At 35.7% G+C, this 23,233-nt stretch overlaps 2 protein-coding genes across 2 annotated transcripts; both read left to right on the forward strand.

The window, feature by feature from the left end:
* The first annotated feature begins 12,521 nt into the window (after window positions 1-12,521).
* On the forward strand, window positions 12,522-13,197 carry LOC133782970 (UPF0057 membrane protein At4g30660-like). Its single transcript, XM_062222462.1, has 2 exons — window positions 12,522-12,778; window positions 12,871-13,197. Exons 1-2 carry the CDS (start codon window positions 12,689-12,691, stop codon window positions 13,003-13,005), a joined length of 225 nt encoding a protein of 74 aa, XP_062078446.1. The 5' UTR covers window positions 12,522-12,688; the 3' UTR covers window positions 13,006-13,197.
* A 2,147-nt stretch (window positions 13,198-15,344) lies between these two features.
* Window positions 15,345-17,032, forward strand: LOC133782969 (F-box protein SKIP1-like). Its single transcript, XM_062222461.1, has 2 exons — window positions 15,345-15,749; window positions 16,158-17,032. Exons 1-2 carry the CDS (start codon window positions 15,394-15,396, stop codon window positions 16,729-16,731), a joined length of 930 nt encoding a protein of 309 aa, XP_062078445.1. The 5' UTR covers window positions 15,345-15,393; the 3' UTR covers window positions 16,732-17,032.
* Window positions 17,033-23,233: the final 6,201 nt, after the last annotated feature.

Consider the following 23,233-nt stretch of genomic DNA (forward strand, 5'->3'; position numbering starts at 1 on the left):
AATTGTACCAAAACTTCACATATTATAATAATAATAATAATAATAATAATAATAATATATTTAATAATATCCATCGAAAATAATATTTAATTAATTTAAAAAATAATTATTTAAATTTAAATTCATATACAAAAAGATATTTTTTATAAAATATCTTTAATTTAAAAAAGTCTAAAAAAATAGATATAAACATATTATTATAAATAAAAAAATTAATATCTTATTTAAATTTAAAATAATAATAGTGTTATACCCAGATTTCGAGCCATGTTAATTATGACCTCGAAAGTTGGATTCGCAAATAAGTGGACTCATAAGGTTGGAAGCAAGCTCCAAGATCATATGCCGAGCTTGCAGGATATGGATGATCTCGAGTATGGTGACCTCGAAGAGTTCATGATCTCGAAAGATAGCCCCGGGAACACATTCATCTTCGGAGACAACTTCGGATCAGGGTTCCCCGAGCTCGACGCGCATACGATCTCGAACAGGTTGAGTGACCTCAGAAGATGTTTCCAGCTCGAAAGGTGACAGGAAACCTGGGAGACTAAAGCCTTGGAGATATGCAATAATCACTTTGAATATTTACAAGTATTATAAATATGAGATATAATCCTCATTTATTAATATAAATCCCCTAGAATCGTGGGATATTATTTGATCAGTTATGCGTTTCCTGGTCTTCAGGGACGTTTCCTTTTATATCTGATTATAGGCATTTAAAGCCATTTATTTAATTAACACAAAAAGAGTAACTACCCAAAATATGTGGGATAGTATTCTGCATCCTTCTCTATAAATAGAGAAGCCATACACCATTGTAAAGGACCGAAATTTTGATCCTGGAGAAAAAACTCTGAAGAATTCATGTTTAAGAATTTTCAGAGATAATCTTGAGTTTAATAACAGAGACTCGTGGACTAGGCAGATTTAACTGCTGAACCACGTAAAAATCGCGTGTTTGATTTGTTTTATTGTATTTGGCCATTATTTATTATTGTTTTTGTGCTCTTCTTTCACTGTTTGACGAAAAACGGCGTCAACAAATAGTAAATTAATTAACCACAAATAAGCAGATAAAAAATAAGATGGTTATATCAATTTGATTATTTTTCTTATTTTTTATTCATTTTAAATAATAATAGTAATTAAATAAAATATACATATATTATAACTCGTAATAGCTTCCACACCATTGGAGATGGTGAAAAATCTTTCGATTAATGATGCTATAGAATCTATTTGAAGATTTATCGATTAACTTATACTTACTAATTTGTTAAAATTTTGATGTCTCTTTTTTCCCAAACACCTTCAACAATCTCAATATCACCCACACAACATAAACCATTCGATAACATCTAAAACATGATAGAAAAATAAGATGAAGATGTTTGAATATCAAGATCAATAATTTAAAATAAAAACTTTAAAGATTAACAAACATTAATAGTTGAATAAATACTCAAACTTTAAAGATTAACAAACATTAATAATTGAATAAATACCTGAGAGGATCGTGTTATCATTAACATGTAAATCAATCAAATTTGGAGATATAAATTGGAATTCAATGAAAATTAAAATTGAAAGAATTTAGAAAGAAGAAGAGAAAAAAAAATTAGAGTTGAGGAAAATATGAGATTAATAGAGAATGTTTAGAATATATATAGATTCACAAATATATATTTATCTATATTTAAATAATAATATCTTATAAATATCTCATTTAAATTTAAAAAATTACATTAATTATTATTATAATCTATAAAATGAATAAAAAAAATAGATTAAATGAGAAAATAGATAGAGTGGTTTGCAAAGTTTTTAGAGTGCCACATCATCTCTTTGGTGCTCTCCTTTATATATATCTCTTCTATATAATAAGTGTGTAGATAACAGAAATTTTTGGTTTTTATCGGTTTTCTATTTTTTTAATGTTAACTTTAAAATAATATTCTTATATTTAACAAAATATTCTTATATTTAACGGTATTTTGTAAACACTTAACTTAAATAAAATAAAATAAATAATTAAAAAAATTAAAGTATGATATTTTTGAGATATTTTACATTGATAATTATTTAAAGATATAAATAATAAAACAAATTAAAATAGGATATTTTTGAGATATTTTACAATGATAATTATTTAAAAATAATAAATAATTAAACAAATTAAAATATGATATTTTTTAGATATTTTTCAATGATAATCATTTAAAAATAATAAAATCATACGTTTTATAACTTAAAATAAAATTTAATTAAACTTAAACTCACTTATTAGAATAATATCATATTAAACATATAATATAATCTACTGTGAATTAATAACAAATTGTTTTTTTTAAACTAGCAAGAAACTTATTAAATTTAAAATCTACGTATAATATTTAATATTACATTAAACATATAATATATAATCTCTTGTTTTCACTCTCAAATTCAAAAGTTAGAATAAACATAAACTTAAACAAAAATAAATAAATTATTTAATTAAAATAGGATATTTATTTAAAATTTATATGATATTAATATAAAATTAATAAAAATAATTAATAAATTATATAAATAAAACTAAACAAACGTGCATATTGTACGTTGTTTGTACCTAGTATATATATATACATAATTTAGAGAGAAGAGGAGAAAAAAATTAGAGCAAAGGAAAATATGATATTAAGTGTTATCCCCAAAATTTCAGTTCGATAACATGGCAATCAGAAGTGACAAGTGGCAATGCATGGTCAGTAAATGGCACATTAATAGTCAATAAATGTGTTGGCTCTTCGGAGTTGTGATAAAGTGATCTGGCCGATCTGATAGAATTTCTGTCCGGCCGGTAAAGATTTTTGACTGACCAGTCAAATGCTTTGGCCGACTAGTCAATTGTTTTGGCCGACTAGTCAAGTGTTTTGCTAGACCAGAGATGTGCCATGTTAGACCAGAGATGTGCCATGTTAGACCAGAAAAGTGTCATGATAGACCAAAGATGTGCCATGTTAGACCAGAGATGTGTCATGTTAGACCAGTGGAGTGCATGGTCGACCAGTGAGGTGTTTGGCTGACCGGTGGAGTGCATGGCCAATCGGTGAAGTATTTGGCCGACCGGTGGAGTGCATGGCCGACCAGTTAGGTGTTTGGGCGACCGGTGGAGTGCATGGCCGACCAGTGAAGTATTTGGCCGACCGGTGGAGTGCATAGCCGACCAGTGAAGTATTTGGCTGATCGGTGGAGTGCATGGCCGACCTGTGGAGTGCATGACCGACCAGTGAAGTATTTGGCCGACTGGTGGAGTGCATGGGCGACCAGTCAGCTGTTTTGGCCGACCAGTCGAGTGTTTTGGCCGATCAGTCTTTCTTCAAGGAGTGAAGTTGGCCGACTAGACAGATCATCGTTATGCAAGCGAAGTTTCAGTAACGACTTTGGCTAGAATTAGTCATGCCTACGCGGGAATCTCTCAGTTTATCCCAAAGAAGTCACATATTGTTGTATTTTAAATGTTATTATTAATTAAATATTGTGAGAGTAACAGAAATGACCCGGTCAAAGGGAATATCTGATGTACGATCCATGAGCCTATAAATAAATGGCTCATGACATCATTTTGGGGGATCTGATATTTTAGACTGAAAAAAACTCTCTATTTTGGAGACTTTGGGATTGTTACTTGGGGGATTCTTGGGGCATTTTCTAAGAGAGTTTAGAGAGAGAAACTATGTATTTTTCTACTTACACTTAAGAAACTCAGTTGGCTCAAGTTCATCTGATCTTAAGTGTAGGATATATATCACAATTCCAAGTGGATTAGGCTATTACCAAGAAATTGGGGCTGAACCACTATAAAATTATCTGTGTCGTATTTTTTTCTTAAAGGTTCATTGTAGTTTTGACGTCTACTCATCGTTGGCCAAAATCGTGGTCAACATTTTGGTGCTTTCATTGAGAGCCTGAAGAGAAGAAACACACGACTATCGTATCAAGATGGCGTCCAAGAATACCAGTGTGGTATCCAAAAAGTCAGGCACGTCAAAAGAGTCTGCTAGATCAGAAGGTCCTGGACCGTAGAACCCAAAGACTGAGCCCAGGGTATATCTCGAGGAGACCACTCCAGAAGTTGAACAACTCCAGGAAGCAATAGGTTCTTTCCAAGAGGAGATGGTGCAATTCAATGCTCGGCAGGAGTCTTTCGCTGAAGAGATGGCCAGGCAGAGAGCTGCGTTAGAGCAACAAAGGCGCGATATGGAAGCCAGAAGCGAAGAGCTCAGACAGCGACAAGAGGAAGTTGACCGGAGACATCGTGAAGCAACACTTGCTCTAGAAGCGGCTGCCCAATTGGCCCAAGCCAATGCTCAAGCCGCGGCACAAGCAACCACCCAGGGAGCAAGAAATAATAATGTTGGTCGGAGGACCACTGACAGAGCCAATTCTCGGGGACCGGACAGAAGCAGGAGTAACCCCCCTGGTCGGGAAGATGATGGGGACCGATCTAGAACTGCCTCGACGCAAAGGGAGCACTCTAGAACCCCCTCCAGGAGCCACCAATCAGAAACTTTTAGATCAGAGAGTCACCGATCGGGTAGTAAAAATACTCCACCCAAGTAGGATCAGACCAGGACTCCTCGAGATAAGAGGACCTCACAATTCAAAGATGGGCATGGTCGTGATGAGGCTAATAGTCATCACACCGACCAGTCAAAGGAAAAGGAGGGAAACGACCAACAAGGAGGAAAAGACTACCTGGGGCGTACCGAAAAGCCTCCACTACACCCCGGCCAGTAGTGTAGCGGGAGAGAGCAAGTCCCGCGTAGTAAGCCCTCTGAAAAATTGAAGAGTACAGTGTTCGATCAGGCAGGAGAGCATGCTTCTCGGAAGGATCTAAGGGACGTTATCACCAACAAGAGGAGGACCGTCCCGGTAGAAGGGCAAAATCTGAACCGCCCTGCCAGTCAAGTAGAAATATTTGACGGCAGTGCACTAGATGGTAATGCCCGACCAGGTGGTCAAGACCTTGGAACTTCGTCAGTTGCACCAGCCATCCAAGCCCAGCTTGACGTGCTAACGGCTACAGTGCAAGGTTTGTCAAAATGACCTTTCGAGATGGATGTGATAGACCACCGAAGTGGAAGCCCATTTTGTGCCCGGATTAGAGCAGCTCAGCCGCCGGCAAAATATAAAGCATCGGTTCTGCCAGTATATACAGAAAAGGCAGATCCCATTAGACATGTTGGGAAATTCGAGGACCAGATGGAACTGCTCGAGGTAAGTGACGATTATCGGTGTAGAGTTTTCCCGACTACTTTGTCAGATATCGCCCAGGAATGGTGTTGGAAGTTTAAGCCGAACTCCATTACCTCTTGGGAAGCATCCAGGAAGGAGTTTTGTAGAAAATTCAACACTGCCCAGACTCCACCAGTTTATGCCAACCACTTGGCAGATATCAAACAAGGAAAAGACGAGTCTTTAAAGAATTATATACAGAGATTCATGAGAGAAGCCAATAGAGCAACTGCTGTAGGAGATGAGGGGAAGATGGTTGCCATATCCGCTAGGATAACTTATCGGAGCCCTTTGTGGGATAGTATACATAGAAATCCAATTTCAACACTTCAACAATTTCTTGACCGAGCAGACAAGTATATGAAATTGGATGATGCAATCGAGAAAGAGGAGAATGTCATAAACAATCCAGGCGGATCAACTGACCCTCCTAAGAATGATGGAAAGAAACGTGGAAATAACGGGTCTGACCACCATGAGGAAAAGAAAGCAAAGTTGAGTTCAAACAAAAAGCCAACCAAGTATGAGCCTCAGTTCACTAATTACACCACTCTCTCGGCTAGCCGAGCAGAAATATATCTTGCTAGTCATGAAGAGGTTCCCTACAAGAAACCTCCACCCATCAGGAAAGAGATGAGGAAGAGAGACATGAATAAGTTTTTTCGTTTCCATGGAGATTATGGTCATGAAACGAATGAATGCAATCACCTCAAAGACGAGATAGAATTTCTTCTCCGGTCGGGCCAGTTGAAAAAGTATCGGGCAGAGACACCCCAAGGAGAAGCATAAGTAATTACCTTCTCTGATTGCATCAGAACACAGCCCAATCCCTGATGAGAAGCATCACAGTAAATCACAAACTTCTCCTGACCTGTTGGAAGACTCAGGATTGGAGCTGAAATCAACCTTTGCTTCAGTTCCTGGAAGTTGTTCTCACACTTATCTGACCACACAAACTTCTGGCTCTTGCATGTTAGCTCGGTAAAAGCACTAGCTATCTTTGAGAACCCTTCCACGAAACGTCTATAATAACCTGCCAATCCAATGAAACTTCTAACCTCAGAAGCATTCTTTGGCATTGGCCAATCTCTGACCGCTTCGATCTTTGCTGGATCTACTTTAATCCCCTCCTTACTAACAATATGTCCAAGAAAAGATACCTGAGACAACAAGAACTCACATTTCTTGAACTTAGCAAACAGTCTGTGTTCTCTCAATCTCTGTAGAACCAATATCAAGTGATACTCATGTTCTGACTCTAACTGAGAAGATACCAGAATGTCATCAATAAAGATAATCACAAACTGGTCTAAGTAATCCTTGAACACTCTATTCATCAAATCCATAAAAGCAGCAGGGGCATTAGTCAATCCAAATGGCATAACGAGAAACTCATAATGCCCATACCTGGTACGGAAATCAGTCTTAGGTATATCTCCCTCCTTGACCCTCAACTGATGATAACCAGAACGAAGGTCGATCTTAGAGAATACCTTCTTGCCTTGCAACTGATCGAACAAATCATCTATCCTTGGCAAATGATACTTATTCTTAATTGTTAGCTTATTCAGTTCCCTATAATCAATACACATTCTCAGAGAACCATCCTTCTTCTTTACAAACAGAACTGGCGCACCCCAAGGTGAGAAGCTAGGTCTGATAAAACCCAAGTCTAACAGCTCTTGCAACTGTACTTTTAATTCTTTCAACTCAGCTGGGGCCATTTTGTAAGGCGCTCTAGACACTGGCTCCGTCCCTGGTGCCAGTTCTATAATGAACTCAATTTCTCTGTGCGGTGGCAACCCTGGAAAATCTTCTGGAAACACATCCAGAAACTCACAAACTAACCTGGTATCTTCTGGTCTCACTGGCACGACCTGGGTGGTATCAACCGCACTGGCTAAGAATCCAATGCAATCTCCTTGCAATAAATCCCTAGCCCTCAATGCAGAAATCATAGGAATACGAGGTCCATGCACAGCACCAACAAACACAAAAGGATCATCACCTTCAGGCTCAAAGGTGACCATCTTCCTTCTGCAATCAATGGTTGCCCCATACTTTGCCAACCAGTCCATACCCAGTATCATATCAAATTCAGTCATAACCAACTCTATTAAATCCACTGACAACTCTCTGCCTTCCACTGTCACTGGCAAAGATCTGACCCACCTCCTGGATACCACTAACTCTCCAGTGGGCAACAAGGTACCAAACCCCACAGCATAAAAATCACAGGGTCTACACAATCTATCAATAACACTACTAGCAACAAAAGAATGTGTAGCACCAGAATCAATCAACACATTATAAGGGGTTCCAGCACTAAGAAGCTGACCTGTAACAACTGAGGGAGAAGCCTCAGCTTCCGCTTGAGTCAATGCGAACACTCGAGCTGGGGCCGAGCTGTCCGCCTTTCTGGGTTCTTCTTTTCTTGCCTTAGGGCAATCCTTTTTAAGATGACCCACTGCTCCACAAGAGAAGTAGGCCTTTGCCCTACATTCTCCCAAGTGATGCCTCTTGCACCTTGGGCACTCAGGATAAGACTTCCAGGCTTCACTGCCTCGTGAACGACCCATAGAAATACCACGGGGCCGCCTGTCAGGACCTGGAACTGGGAAGGTGTCAGGAACCTTCCTCTTCTGATCACTAGGGCCAATGCCCCTACCAGAACCCACAAATGGAGGGCCTGGCCTCCTGAAATCCTTTATGGTTGCACTATCACGCCAGATCTTGATCTCTGTACTCTCAGCTGTGAGTGCCTTCTCCACCACCTGTGCATAGGTAGTAACCCCTGCCATAGTGATGATACGTACATCTCGGGCTAACCTGGGCTGTAGCCCCTGCAAGAATCTCTCTCTCCTGGTCCCATCAGTGGGCACTAGCTCCTTGGCAAACTTTGCCAAACGATCGAATTTCAAGGCATACTCAGTAACTGATAAGTTCCCCTAAAGTAGCCTAATAAACTCATCGGCCTTCGCCGCCCTAATAGCATCATTATAATATTTTTCATTGAATAGAGTCTGAAACTCTTCCCAAGTCAGGGCATTCACATTCTTGGTCTGGGTAATCACTTCCCACAAAATCCGGGCATCCTCCCGAAACATATAGGTGGCGCAGGCTACCCTCTCATTACCAGATACCCTCATAAAGTCAAGGATAGTGGTAATCACACTCATCCATTGTTCAGCCTTGGCAGGATCTGCACTGCTTTCAAATACTGGAGGTTGTTGCTTCCTGAACCTTTCGTAAAGAGGCTCCCATTTATTTCCAACCTCAGGCAGCTGCCCAGCTGCTGGCACCGACACAGGAGGTGCCTCTGATCCACTGGCCACTGTAGGCCTTTGCTGTTGTTTTAGGAGACGAAGCTCTTCTCCCTGTTTCAATATAGTAGCCTGCAGATCACTGACTATGTGCTGCCAGTTTACAGGAGCTGGCTGTGGAATCTGAGACTGGTCATTTTCCTGACCCTGGTTATTATTATTATTCTGGCCCTGATCACTCTGGTCAGCTGAAGTGTCTATCTGCCCTGGATTCATAATTCTGTCACTGATACCTTGCTGAAATAATGATCAATACGGCCAGTCAGGTAGTAATAACTAAACCTCTTGCCGCCTTACGGTCCAAGAACAAGCAGACAATTATCACATTCCACAATCATACAGATATACAAGCAGATACATGTCTATAACATTTAACACTCAGTATGTATCACATAATGGTTCATAGTCAATCATACTTATAAGTATGTTCCAGCAATTCCCAGTACTAATAAGCACACAGTTGCTGAGGATATAATATTTCAGGGCACGGGTTTAACATAGTGCTTCATGCATACAGGTAAAGCATATATGCTGTATTTAAGCAGTCATGCATATAACTACATAAATAGTTACCAAACCATGAGTCGAGCTTGACTTCAGTGATGTGTGTACATGCCTAGCCAGTCTACAGGAACCCTAACCTTGGCATTGCTCTGATACCAAGTTGTAACGCCCTGGTTACCCTAGAACAGTTACGGTGAACCGAAAATTTGACCCGCTACTCGAGTCCTTTGGTTAAAAACGTGCTCTAAGTATGATTAACAGGTTAAGGTGAAAAACTAATAAAAAGGAATGGATATTTTTCATTACAAACTGCTCTGCAGAGCTAATAAAAACATTTACAAGTTGTTCTCAGTACAAAATGGTCATTACTGTTTCAAATTACAATCCCGCCGACCTAAGCGGCAAAATAGGGTAAACCCCCTTGTTCCTCTGAGAACGCCTTGGCCGTGGTGGTCAAGCAGCCGCATATGTACACATCACCACCTAAGCTCTCCACTCAAGGCTGGGTGAGCTTTTCTTTCCCTTTACCTACACCACATAACACCCATGAGCCAAGGCCTAGCAAGAGAAAGCATAATAACACATGATATAATATCAACAATGATTGTAATAATCATTCAGGACCAACAGTCCAAACAAATAGGTGACAATCGCAAAAGTCACAAAAGTGGGTATAGCCCCCTCTAGCCATGTGACGATAGGGTCACTCGGGCTTAACTGATAAGTGAACCTTTCACAAGTTTGAACAGGATAGGTGTATGGTGAATAGTCACCAACATAACCTTCCTCATGACCTTAGAGTCATAACCCTGGAACAACGTTCCCTAGCCATGTGACAAACAGTCACCGGGGCCATATGCCCTGGCTCTGAATAACTAGTCTCAAACTAGCCAAGCGCTTATAAGTTCATCGACCTTAGGGTTGGTCCAGTGTTAATGCCTTAGAGCCCTTCAACATTGATATCGATTAGATCTAATCTTCATTTGGCTCGGCGTTCATGACGCTATGCCATTTCTGACTCTTAGGTCAATGTCCCTGATTAGTCAGTGCCATATACAAGTAATCAACATTCACTAACATTTAATATGCAATACATGTCCACATTTATCAATCAACATGCCTCAATAGCAATCACGCATGTCACATATACACAGGGTGCAGTTTTCTTACCTCAGGTTCGAGTGAGAAATATAACAAGGACGACCCCTGAGAACGATCGATCTTTTAGTTCCTTAGCGGTTACCTAATCACAACCAATTATAACCTCCATTAATGAGAATCCACATGAATAGGGTCTTAACCTAAGCACCACTCCGGTACCTCGAAACATGCCCACACGTTGAGTAGATTCGATCTCGGGCCTTAAGGATTAAAACCCCAAGTCAAAAACCCTTAAAAACACTCAAAGCGGGACTTAGAAGGAACAGGGTAGCGCTACAGCGCTCAACCCCTAGCGCCCCAGCGCTATACTCAGAACTACCAACATGCCAAAATCCCTCCTGAGGAGCGCTGTAGCGCCCTAGGGTGGGCGCTATAGCACTACCTCCAGACCAGCACTCCCCTGAACCGACCTTCTTCAACTCCTTCGATTCTAACCTGATTCCCAAGCTTCCAAATCCCATTCTTGATGCCAAATGAACCCAAAAACCATCCTAGCACACCCCAAACATCCCAAGCATAGGAACCCTAGCCAAAACTCCCAACAAAACCAAGAATTCACCCTAGAAATCTCAGCTGCAAAACAAAACCAAAACATGGCAAACCAGAGAATTCTATGGATAGAAACTTACCCAAATCTCAGCTTATGATGCTCTTCAATGGAGGAACACACTCCCAAACTCCCAAGGCTTGCTTCCCAAGCTTGAATCCTCAAGATTGGTTCAAAAATCACAAAGAAAGGTGAAGAGAAGAAGGTACGGGAGAACTCAAAATCTTGCTCTGTTTTTACTTTCTTCTTTCAGCTATCAAAGGATATATCTATCCTAGGGGTGAAATGTCCATTTTACCCCTAGTCAATTAATAGTTTCTAAAGGCTCCCAAGGGCATATTTGGTACTTTCCTCCTATCTCGTTAATCATAATTAACGCTCTCCAATTCCCGCTATTCTCAATAATCTCAAACACTAATAATTCACATCCTGTTACCCTTTAATACCCGGTAACGCTCTAATCATTAAAATCACCCCGAGACTCAACCCGAGCCCCGCACTTAAACCTGTTGTGACTAAACCGCTAATCAATATTCCAAGATCTTCTCATGCCGAATAGCTCGAACCAACCCACATTATAATGTGGTCTCAACACATATCATCGACATGCATACAATTATACCCTCAACGAGCCAAATTACCATCACACCCCTGTAACTAAAATGTGGACCCACATGCATGCATTTAACATCATATTTTAATATAATTCATATATACATGCATGATATCATTTAATGGCATAACTAAACAAGTATGGCCCTCCCGGCCTACTAATCCCGCCATTAAACCACATCGGAGAATTCGGGGCATTACAATTATTATACGCTTTGTATGATTTTTATTTTATAAAAAGTCTAAATTATGTATGAGAAAATTTATGTTGTGTAAGACTTATTTTGGCTGATTACCTGTTTGAAGCCTTTATTTTAAAAAATTAACTTTTAGATATTGTGTTTTGTCAAAAGATTAAAAATTTGAATTGATAGATTGACTATTTGAACACTGTATTTTTGCCGATTACCCGTTTTGATCCTTTAGTTTAAAAAAAATGATATATTTATATATATTTAAATAATAATATCTTATAAATATATCATTTAAATTTAAAAAATTACATTTATTATTATAATTTATAAAATTAATAAAAAAATTAGATTAAATGAGAAAATATATAAAGTAGTTTAAAGAGTTTTTAGAGTGCCACATCATCTCCTTAGTGCTCTTTTTTATATATAGATGGATAGATTTAAAAAAAAAATTAAAGAAGTTTTTATTAAAATTATAGACAATATTTACTATTTTAAAAATAGGTAAATTGTTGCTTTTAATTAATAATAATAATAATAATAATAATAATAATAATAATAATAATAATCGAGTGTAACATTTTTTTCTCCATAAATTTTCAATGTAGAAGTTGTGCTCCATAAATTTTCAATTAAAAAAGCTTGAAAAGATCGAGATCCCATCTAGATGTAGATATAATTTGTTATGTAACAAAATAATATTACAAAATACATAAATATAAAAAATAAACATCCACTCGATAGCTACACATGGTTAAAAACAAAATGTAACAAAATTATGTTGCTGAAACGGCAATCTCCTATTGGTTATAGGTTGAAAAAGTCAAAAGTCAAACCGATATTCCATATATAAATAAATATATTATTATTATTAATATTAAAATGTTATTAAAAAAAAACAATTGGATTGAAATTGAGAGAATCAGATTTCATTTCAGATCAGCCACTTTCACTCAATCTTCTGTTTTCTCTCTCATTAAGAAAGTGTTGAATCAAATACGAAAGCTTAAATCCCTTATTGTACGGACGATCTCCATCTCCATTGGCGAAGATAAGATTAAGATATGCCGAGCCGTTGCGAAATCTGCTGCGAATTACTCATCGCCATCTTGCTTCCTCCGCTTGGGGTTTGCTTCAGACATGGTTGTTGCAGTGTAAGTCTTTCTTTCCCTCTGTTTGGTTGCCGAGAAAATTGATCGATTTTGTATGATATTGATCCAGGTTTCTTTTTTTTGGGGTGGTGTAGGTTGAGTTTTGTATATGCTTGTTGTTGACCATTCTCGGTTATGTTCCTGGAATAATCTACGCTCTTTATGCAATTGTGTTCATCGATCGCGATCAGTACTTTGACGATGACCGCCGTCCTCTTTACGTGGCCTGATCTGTATTTTGATTCTAAATTACGTGAATTGAATCGTTGTTTGATCTGTGATGTAGTAATTTATGGTGTTTGTTCATCGATTCTGTTTATATACATTATTGGTGTATGAACACTGAACTTGGATTTCCTTCTCCGTGTGATATTGTTTATGCACGAGTTTTGTTTGAAATAATACCCTTTTCTCGTAATGTAGTTCTTGAGTTGAGTTTTCTAATTTATTCAAATGCAAATTGAGTATTTTACCGCATGGTTTCGTAATGATATTGTTTATGCGCGAGTTTAGTTTGAAATAATGCCCTTTTGCTCGTACTGTAGTTTTTGAGTTTAGGTTTTCTAATTCTTTCCAATGCAAGAAAATTGAATAATTTACCTCATGGTTGCATAATGATTTTGTATATGCACGAGTTTTGTTTGAAATTATGCCCTTTTGATCATACTGTACTTTTTGAGTTGTATTTTTTAATTTTTTCTAATGCAAATTGTTTTTTTTATCTAGTGGTTTAATAATCTGGATCCGTATCCTTACCATTGAATGTGATTATGAAGGGGTTAGCTTGGTTTTCGAATGATTTATGTTCCCATTTTCTGCTATTATGAATACCAGCTTGTGTGGGGGGACCCTTTTGCTTGATAACCATTCCTTTTTTAGATACATTTATTGCACTCACATACACATTCCCACCTACCATCTTGATCTAGCCTCACATGGCATGTGTCTTAAGGGTTTTGAAATTTGAGTTGGGAAGATAATTTTACATTACAACCATATTTTAGTGCTGACTTGAATTGATGCACTGTTTTGCGTTTTTACTTATTAAATTTGAGAAAGGATCAGTCTAGGAATAATGTCACAGCTTAAAACTCAATGCAAATTGTTGGCTTTGTGATGGAAACAAGTATAGCCCACTTGGTCAGCTTCTTAACTCTCTTAAATCCAGAATGGAAGTTCAGACACAAGAAGCAAATTATGAAAAGTAATAAATAATATGTTGGTAATCTTTCAACCTTTATATATATATATATATATATATATATATATATCACAATATGCAAGGATTGCAAAATGATGCTGCAATCTCACAACTTAGTGTATTTAGAGGCAACATATGGTGATTGACAGACACCCTCAATAAAGTGGTGGTGTCTTTTTTTTACTACTACCAGGAGGTATGACATGTGCATGACACGAGGTTTTGGGGACAAAAATGCCATTTGGTCGAAGGAATTGGAACCTGGTGACGTCTGGCCATGTTTAGTAAACGTTGTTGAGATGTACACACATCATCTGCATCGTGGTCGAAGACTACTATAGTGGGAGGGCTCACGCCCATGTTTGAAAAGTTCGTATCCTGCTTCGGATTTTTTGAACGCATATGTACTTGATTTGTCATCAGAGCCGACATGAGATTTTTGACATGCAATATAAAATATGATATATATTGTGAAGCTTTTGTGTAAGAAAAATAGTCTTTTAACTTTTAGATACATGTCTAACTTACATATGTATAGGAATGATATCACGGTGCACTACGATTATCACTTGTGTGGTCATTAAATTACACATGAGTTTGTCGATCAACTGGAAAATCACATGTCACGTGTCTCGATCGTATGTATCAGAGTTATATTATTAGTTTTGAGGATGACCAACAATACAAATCACACGACTTTCTTCTATGCAAAAGCTCTTTCAAGCTATGGACTAGTTGGGGAGAGCTACGTCAGCTGAAGACAGCTCTTCAGAATGGCTATTTTCTATGTCTTAACTGGGTGGCATGTCATTTCTTAGCCGTTTTTCTAAATCGTATGATTGCCTACGTGTGGTGCTCATCCATCTTGTGTGGCCAACTTTGAATGCTCTTGTTTGGATGGCTGGCAGCATGCACCTAACTCCACACACACTACCTGTTTCCCACACTTGGATGCACATTGTCACTTGCATTGCTTCTTCTCCTTGCATGCTTCACACCCACCCATGCTCTGCGCACATCCGTGCACTCGTATGGTTGTTACTCACTCCTCACTCACATCACACCTATGCCTACCTAGTTCAAGAATTTGACAGGTTTTTAGGAGGTTTCCTTGCGTTTTGGCAGTGTGTATACATTGTTGTTTTTATACCTCTAGTAATTTTGAAATTGCAGAAGATATCCGTTAGTAAATTTTAATAATCTAATTAATTGAAAACGAAAAACAAATTAAATGAAATAAAATATAATATTATATACGAACAAGAGGCGAAAGATAAAGGAGACACCTTTAATATGCCACGTGGCATTTATCCGCAATGAAAGAACCCAGCCGTTAAAATGACCGATATGCCCATCGATACCTTACCCCATTTGAAGTGCAAAATTTGCCAACGAAAATTACCGAACTTTATCCCACATGGACAATAGTGAAGATGGAGAGACCGAGTCACGATCCGGTCAAGACTGGGCCGAGTTGACTCACGAGTGCCTGATCAACATCCTTTCTCGGCTCACCCTGGAGCACCGATGGCTTGGGCCCATGTTCGTCTGCAAGTCGTGGATGCACGCGTGCAAGGACCCGTCTCTTCACTCGGCGTTCGATCTCGAGACTCGGTTCGACTCGGTGCTCGACTCGCCTCGATGGTGGTCCACTGAGTTCGAGAGGAAGATCGATTCCATGCTCCGATCTGTCGTGGTCTGGAGCGATGGGTCGCTCACGCAGATTCGCACCAGGCACTGCTCTGACCGATCGCTCTCTTACGCTGCCGAAAGGTATAAACAATATATTGCTTTTTATGTATGATTTTAATGGGGTTTTGTTTATTATGATTGGCCGTTAAATTAGGTGTTGAACCATAAATGGATTTTGATCGGTTTTATGCGATATTTTTGGGTCTTGCTGATCATTAAATGTCCCCAAGTTTCTGAAAAATGAAACCTTTTGCATTTCAATCTCAATTTGGTTAGAATCTCATGGTTTATTGGCTTGTATTGTATCTGTGGATAAAGATTTGAGCCTTTATATCTGGGTTTTACTAATGGTTTGCAATAAATTTCATTTACAAGTGTTTGTAGTTGATCATTGTAGACTTGTTTTGTGTTTGGAAGTGTTTTGCTTTCGAAGCTCATTGATCTTTTGGAAGCTATATTGAGTATTTCCCAATTGTACTTTATTATTAGGTGTCTGAATCTTGAGGCTCTTTCAATAAGGAGCTGCGCCAATGTTACTGATGCTTCCATGGCTATAGTAGCTTTTCGGTGTTCCTTGCTTAGGGAGATTGACATTAGCTATTGCTATGAAATATCTCATGAATCTTTGGCCTTGATTGGAAGAAATTGTCCTAACCTTAAAATCCTCAAAAGGAACTTAATGAATTGGCTAGATCCTTCCCAACATGTTGGAGTTGTCCCAGATGAGTACCTAAACGCTTGCCCTCAAGATGGGGATGCTGAGGCTGCTGCAGTTGGGAAATATATGCCTTATTTGGAGCACCTTGAACTTCGGTTCTCCAAGTTAACGGCTAAAGGGTTTGTTTCCATATCCGAAGGGTGTTTGGATCTAGAGTACTTGGATTTGTTTGGGTGTGCAAACTTGACCAGTAGGGATATTGCAAATGGAACAACCAATCTGAAGAATCTGAAGGAGGTTAAAAGGCCTAACTTTTACATACCCAGGTCTGTTTTTCACACTGAGAGGTATGGTCACTGGAGGTTATATGATGAGAGATTCCAAACTGATGTGTTTAGAATCTAGTCAGGTTATAAACTTGGGAACAAGCATACTTGTGACCAAGTTACTGTGATTTGCTTTCCAGCAAAAAACACAAAAATTCTTAATTTGATAAGTTGCAGGATTCCATTTTGTGTCTGTATATTTGTGGAAATGGTGTGTCATTATCTATGATACTAATTACAATGTTATGATTCTGTTTTGAAATGATTATGTATCTATCAAAACCAATAATCATGATCATATATGGTGATACATTGTTCAACGCAAATGTTATCTGTTATGTATAGTGTGTATGTTCTAAGTCAATTTGGTGTTTGGAGTATTGATCTTTCGTGTTATATTACATGGTTCTAGATTATCAAGGGGAATAATGTGCATTGGACACTTCAAGTTTTGTGTTAAGGCTAAACAATTTTCCTAGAGTTTGATACTTGTGTGTTGTTCCATTTAATGAAGTGATTGTTTTGAAACTCCTAGTGCACCACACTTGAAATCCCATTGCTGACTCAAAAGCCATGTTGGGTGTATTATATAATATATAGATTTAATTGTGGAGAAGAATATAAAGAACATATGGATTATTTATCTGTAGCAATCCTAAAAATAAGTAAAAAAAATCCTTTAGTTTAATGTCATATAATAGTTACGTGAGTTAAATTGGATTCTTGGAAGAGGAGTACACAATTCTTCATTCTTTATCATATTTATTTCTTCTAAAATTTCTCATTTCAGTTGATTTCATTAAATGATCATGAACTTCATAGCTCATGCAATTTTCCCATGTGTGTTTTTTTTAAAGTGATATTTTCTACTTTAAACTTTGAGTTTCTCATTCTTGAGCCATTATTTTTTTAAAAATTAAAAAAAATATTTTTCACTAATTTTGTTGACGCGATATTTCGTCAACAACAAGAGTTAGAGAGTTAGAGAGATTGAAAGAAAAACGACATAGAGAGTTTTTACGTGGTTTGACTGTTAATGATGCCTAGTCCACGAGTCACTGTATTGAGGAAGTATTTGCAAAGATCAAGTCCTTTTATGGTTTACAGATGGGTAGAACTTCACCTTGTCCTTCAAATGTTCTCTTGTTTACAAATGATTCCCATGTCCTATTTATAGGTAGCAATGGGTGAGTCATAATGGCAAATTGCTTGATTAGGCTCTAACTCCTAATTAGGTGGGGTTAGACTAGGTTACAACATAGGCTGCATGATTGGAAATTACATAGGGATCGTTTGCTGCCATATGTCGCCTTTCCAAGTTACTAAGGGTCTGATTGGTTCGCGATTAGAAAACTGTATTTTTGAAAAGTGGATTCTGAAATGAAAATCTGAATTTAGTGACTGAAAACATGTTTCTGAAAATGTGATTAGTTCAATGTCAGTAAACTGTTTTTGAGTTTTAAAAAATAGAATATATGATTGGTAGAAAATCTGAAAATACAACATAAACAAAATAAGTGATTGGTAGATTTTGTATGCTATATCAGCAACATGAATAAAATTTGATTAAGATCAATGATCCATATTTATAGTTGTTAATTAATATTTCTAAAAATAAAATTTGATTTTTTCAAATTTTTGGATGGGTTACCTAATGAAAAATGTGTATTTATTATGAAAATATAATATTGTAAACTTTTCATTTTTCAAATGCATGTCGATTTCTAAATATAGCTATGGTGTCTCATTGGTTAGAAACAACATTAATTATGACAAAAAAATAATAACTATATTCAAAATTAATGTAGAAAAAAAATATTTACCTATGACTTGCTATACCAAGTTACTATGTTGCCACATCATCATAATTGTTAGTACCCATGTATGGGTGGTAACCATTAAGAAGTCTTCCACATATATATATATATATATATATATATATATCTAAATTAGTCTAACTACCCAACCAAACATACCCACCATCTTACTCATTAATCAGTGTTATTATCTTGTCATTTTTTGTTGTTATATATATATATATCCTCATTTCTTGTTGTTATATGATGTACTGTAAGTCTTTATATGTCCAAATAGCCATATATATTTATATTATGCTATCCCTTTCAAATATTATCCCTTTCAAATATCAATCTACGTCAAAACTCTTGTATAAAATACTTTAAGGGCAGCTGTTGCATAATTCTAAATTTAACATATATATATATATATATAAACACAAAAACCCACATTTAACTTATATAAATAAAAATCTCACAATATATATACATAAAACATAGCAAATTTTAGAGATAGTTTAGGTTGATAATGGCAGAAGAGAAAAATGTAGATGGGAGTGGAGTGGAGCAGTTAAAAAGAGAAAAATGGCTTTAGTTCACAAAATGGAGAAAACGATATTTTCTCGTTTTTCATTTGGCAGTGTAAAGTTTGAATATTGATTTGGATTCCATTTTACAAAATAACTTACCATTCACTTATTTTGATGGGACCCACAAACTCTAAGTTTTCAAAACTATAAAATTGAACCCAAAATACATACCAATCACACTCTAAGTGGTCTTGCATTTCCACTATTTCCAAGGCACGATATGGGCTGACAGTCAGGATTGCAGTCGAACCATCACATTAGAGGTAGGTAGACACACGTGCCATATTATCCGTTTGGACATTGATGCCACTTCCATAAAATGTGGATTCCTGTCCCTCGAGTCCCTTTTGAGTAGTGCACATCGTGAGAGGCTTCTCGGAAGCTATACAAGTGCAAGGAGCCTCTCGGGGATCAGACCTTCCAAGCAGCCTAGTGAGTGACAAGTGTTGCGAGTTACTTGTAATGTCCGTATTGGTGACATGCCCTATACCTTAGAAAAATGGGGGTACATATTATTTAATAGAAAGGGACTAAAACATCTTTTTCTTTCAATCCAACATTAAAATAAATTATCTATGAAAGTAATATATACCTAGTTTTAAAATTTAAGATTTATATGAGAAATTTGAACACTTAGAGACAATATGAAAATTTTGCAAATACTTTAGAGACCACTAAAGTAATTCATTTTAACAAAAAAAAAAAAGACGTTTTTCAGATTACTACAATAATTGGCGGAGCCAAGTGGATGACAGTGAGCTTTTTAACTTTACTATAAATCAAATAAAGAATAAATAGGAATTTTTTCCCCCAAATTATTACCACTTGCAATTTGTGCCCCCGAATTTTTCACGTTGTTAAAAATTTCCCTCGAACTATGCACCTTTACCGAATATGAGACTTCTGTTAGTTTTTGGATGACATGGTTGATAGAAGGTTGATTTGGCAGTTTGGGCACTGATGTTGCACTTCCACGTGAATAATTAATTAAAAAAATAAAAAATAAAAAAAATAATTTAAAAGTATACTTTTTTTCCTTTTTTTATAAAAATATTTTTTACTTCTTTTTAATTAAATATTAAAAAATTATACTCAATAGTAACTTTAATAGTATTTTATTTGTAATATTTGATTTAGTTCTATTTGCATATATAATAAATTTCTTGTTTGATTAATTATGCTTCAATTTTTTTTTCCAAAAGATGGTGAATTTTAAAAATTAAATACATTAAACAAATTAAAAAATAATAATGATTTATGAATGGGAGTAGAAAAGGATGACGTGGCTAGTAGATAAGTGATATTCCTCAAATAAAAAAGACGAAAGAAAATAGTAAATTATTGGGTAGTGGTGGCAGGTCATATTATAATCATACAATATTTATTAATTTATAATTTTATTATAATCATACTTTTCTACTCCAATTCATAAAATATTATTATTTTTATTTGTTTAATTTTTAAAATTCAACATCGAAAAATTGAAGCATAATCAATCAAATAAGAAATTTATTATACGTGCAAATAAAACTAAAACAAATAGTACAAATAAAATACTATTAAAGTTACTATTGTATATGATTTTTTAATATTTAAATAAAAAAGAAGTAAAAATTATTTTTATAAAAAAAAAAGAAAAAAAAGTAAAAATATATAATTTTAAAATTAATTTTATTTTTTATTTTTTATTAATTATACACGTGACATTGACGTGACACTGCCACGCCAGTACCCAAATTGCTAAATCAACTTTCTGTCAGCCACATCACCCAGAAACTAACAGAAGTCTCATATTCGGTAACGGTGCATAGTTCGAGGTGAATTTTTAACAACGTGAAAAATTCTGAGGGCACGAATTGCAAGTAGTAATAGTTCGAAGGGAAAAATCCTATTTATTCTAAAATTAATTAATTATATGGGTTTTTTATTAAATGCATTTTTTTTTTTTTTACTTTTTATCTTCTTCAAAAATACGTACTCATGTTTTCAAAAGTACGATTTTCAAAGTTTCATAATTACAAAAATACGATATTAGGAAAACAACTAAAAAACAAATTGAAAACAACTTAATACATCAATCCAAAATAAAGTAAAAAAAACAATATATATTAGATCAACTAAAAAAAAAAAACATAAAAACAACACAACAATAAAAAAAAGACTAAAATTTCCTTAAAATTGTAAAATTAGAAAAAAAAAATGTTTGACCGTAAAAATATAATTTTTTAGCAAGAATTAAGTATTTATGTAAAAATCTCTTAATTAAAATGTTCCTGCAATTTTTTTTTATAAGAGGATATAATTTTGACCGAAAACATATATTTTATGTTGTGTGTAGTTAAATAGTTAATAACTATTTGTGGTGTCTAGATTCAACTGTTGTGCAAACTAATATTATTTTTTTTAAAAAGTGAACATATTATTAAATTTCAACAAAATTATTTCTAATATAAGTTTTTTTCTTCAAATAATAAATTTTGCCCTAACAAATTAAGTGTTAATTTAGTAAAAAATTAGAAAAATAAGTTGTTTGTTTTGATATTCTATTATGAAGTAAGATAACTGTAATTATATATATCAGAAAATTTTACAATAGGGGCATGCTTTTTGTCCCCACCGGTAGGGACATTTTTGTTTTTAGTGCGTGAAAAAATTATAACCTAATTTTTTATATGACAGTATACAGTGTAGTTATAATAGACTTCCCACCAATTTTCAGGAAATTCCTAATAATTTACTGTGCCGAAAAAGATTTCAAAATAATTTGTTTCACGAGCGTATAAAAGAGGCTTAAAAACAACATATTTTCGTGTGTTTCGATATATGGATAGATTACGATTCAATTTTTTTATAGGGTTTATACATTTTTAGACCCTGTGTGTTTGCCTCATTACCTGTTTGGACCTTGTGTTTTGACAAATTATTTTTTGGACCCTGTGTTTTGTAAAATGGTTCAAATAGGCCCCTAAACATGATTTTGATGAATAAAAAATTGAATATAACAACACAGTTATTAGGCAGAATAACTGTATTTTTGTTTTGAGTTCTTAGTTTGATGAATTATTTGTGATTTTAGTTAAAAAAAAAACTTTGATCGAAATCGGGTTTAGGAGTCTATTTGAACTATTTTAGAAAACACAGGGTCCGAAAAGTAATTTGTCAAAACACAGGGTCCAAACAGGTAATGAGGCAAAACACAGGGTCTAAAAATGCATAAACCATTTTTTAGATGATAGTGTACAATGAAGTTATATATAATCCGCTGCAAATTTATAGGAAATTCTAAATAATTTACAGTGCTGAAAATAAAAAATAGGTTGTTTTGAAGCTTGTTTTATACGTGTGTGAGACAAGTTATTTTGAAGCTGCCACTGTAGTCGTCCCCTATATATATATGTATAGGTTTTTTTTTTATGGAATGGAAATTCTTAGTTTGTGGTATCATTTTTGTCCTTACCAGTAATGACATTTCTATTTTTGATACCTGGAGAGATATAACCTATTTTTTTTATTTAATGAGATAGACATTGTAGTTAGAGCAGACATTTCACTACTATTGAAGAAATTTTTAATAATTTACGATGCCGAAAATATAGTTAAAAATAGATAGTTGCATGAGTATAAAAAAAGCACACATGCAACTATTATTTGAACTCTGTTTTTGACACAGTAAATTATTCAAAATTTATTGAAAAACTACAGTAATGTTTGCTTTTACTATAATGTACACTGTCATGTAAAATTTTTTTGGTTATAATCTTTCTACGTGCCAAAAACAGATTTGCCCTTATGATAACTGTTGACGGTGAAATCTCGTCAACGATATAAGGTTGGAAAACTAAGACTATATTGCCAAAGGTATCTCAGAAGAAGATGGAGAAAACTTGAGAGAGTAAATATGTAAAACTGCAATGGAGTCGAAATTGTATATTACTCAAAAGCCTTAGCATACAATCAATTTTCCAACCCCTTTTCTAGAGGGGTGATGATCTATTTATACTGGAGCTCTAATGGCTCCCCATACATTGTGGTCCCAGGGGACAAGATTGTACATAGGTACAGTGTCAGGGTTGTGGCACAGGTCGTGGTGGAGCAGAAGGTTATGGTGTCGGCCTGGTACATAGTCAGAGGTATGCAAGTAGTGCTTCCACTCTCTGTACAAATTCGTACCTCCACTACTTGTAGGACACAGATG

The sequence above is a fragment of the Humulus lupulus genome, chromosome 6 (assembly GCF_963169125.1).
Source record: "Humulus lupulus chromosome 6, drHumLupu1.1, whole genome shotgun sequence".
Taxonomy (NCBI): domain Eukaryota; kingdom Viridiplantae; phylum Streptophyta; class Magnoliopsida; order Rosales; family Cannabaceae; genus Humulus; species Humulus lupulus.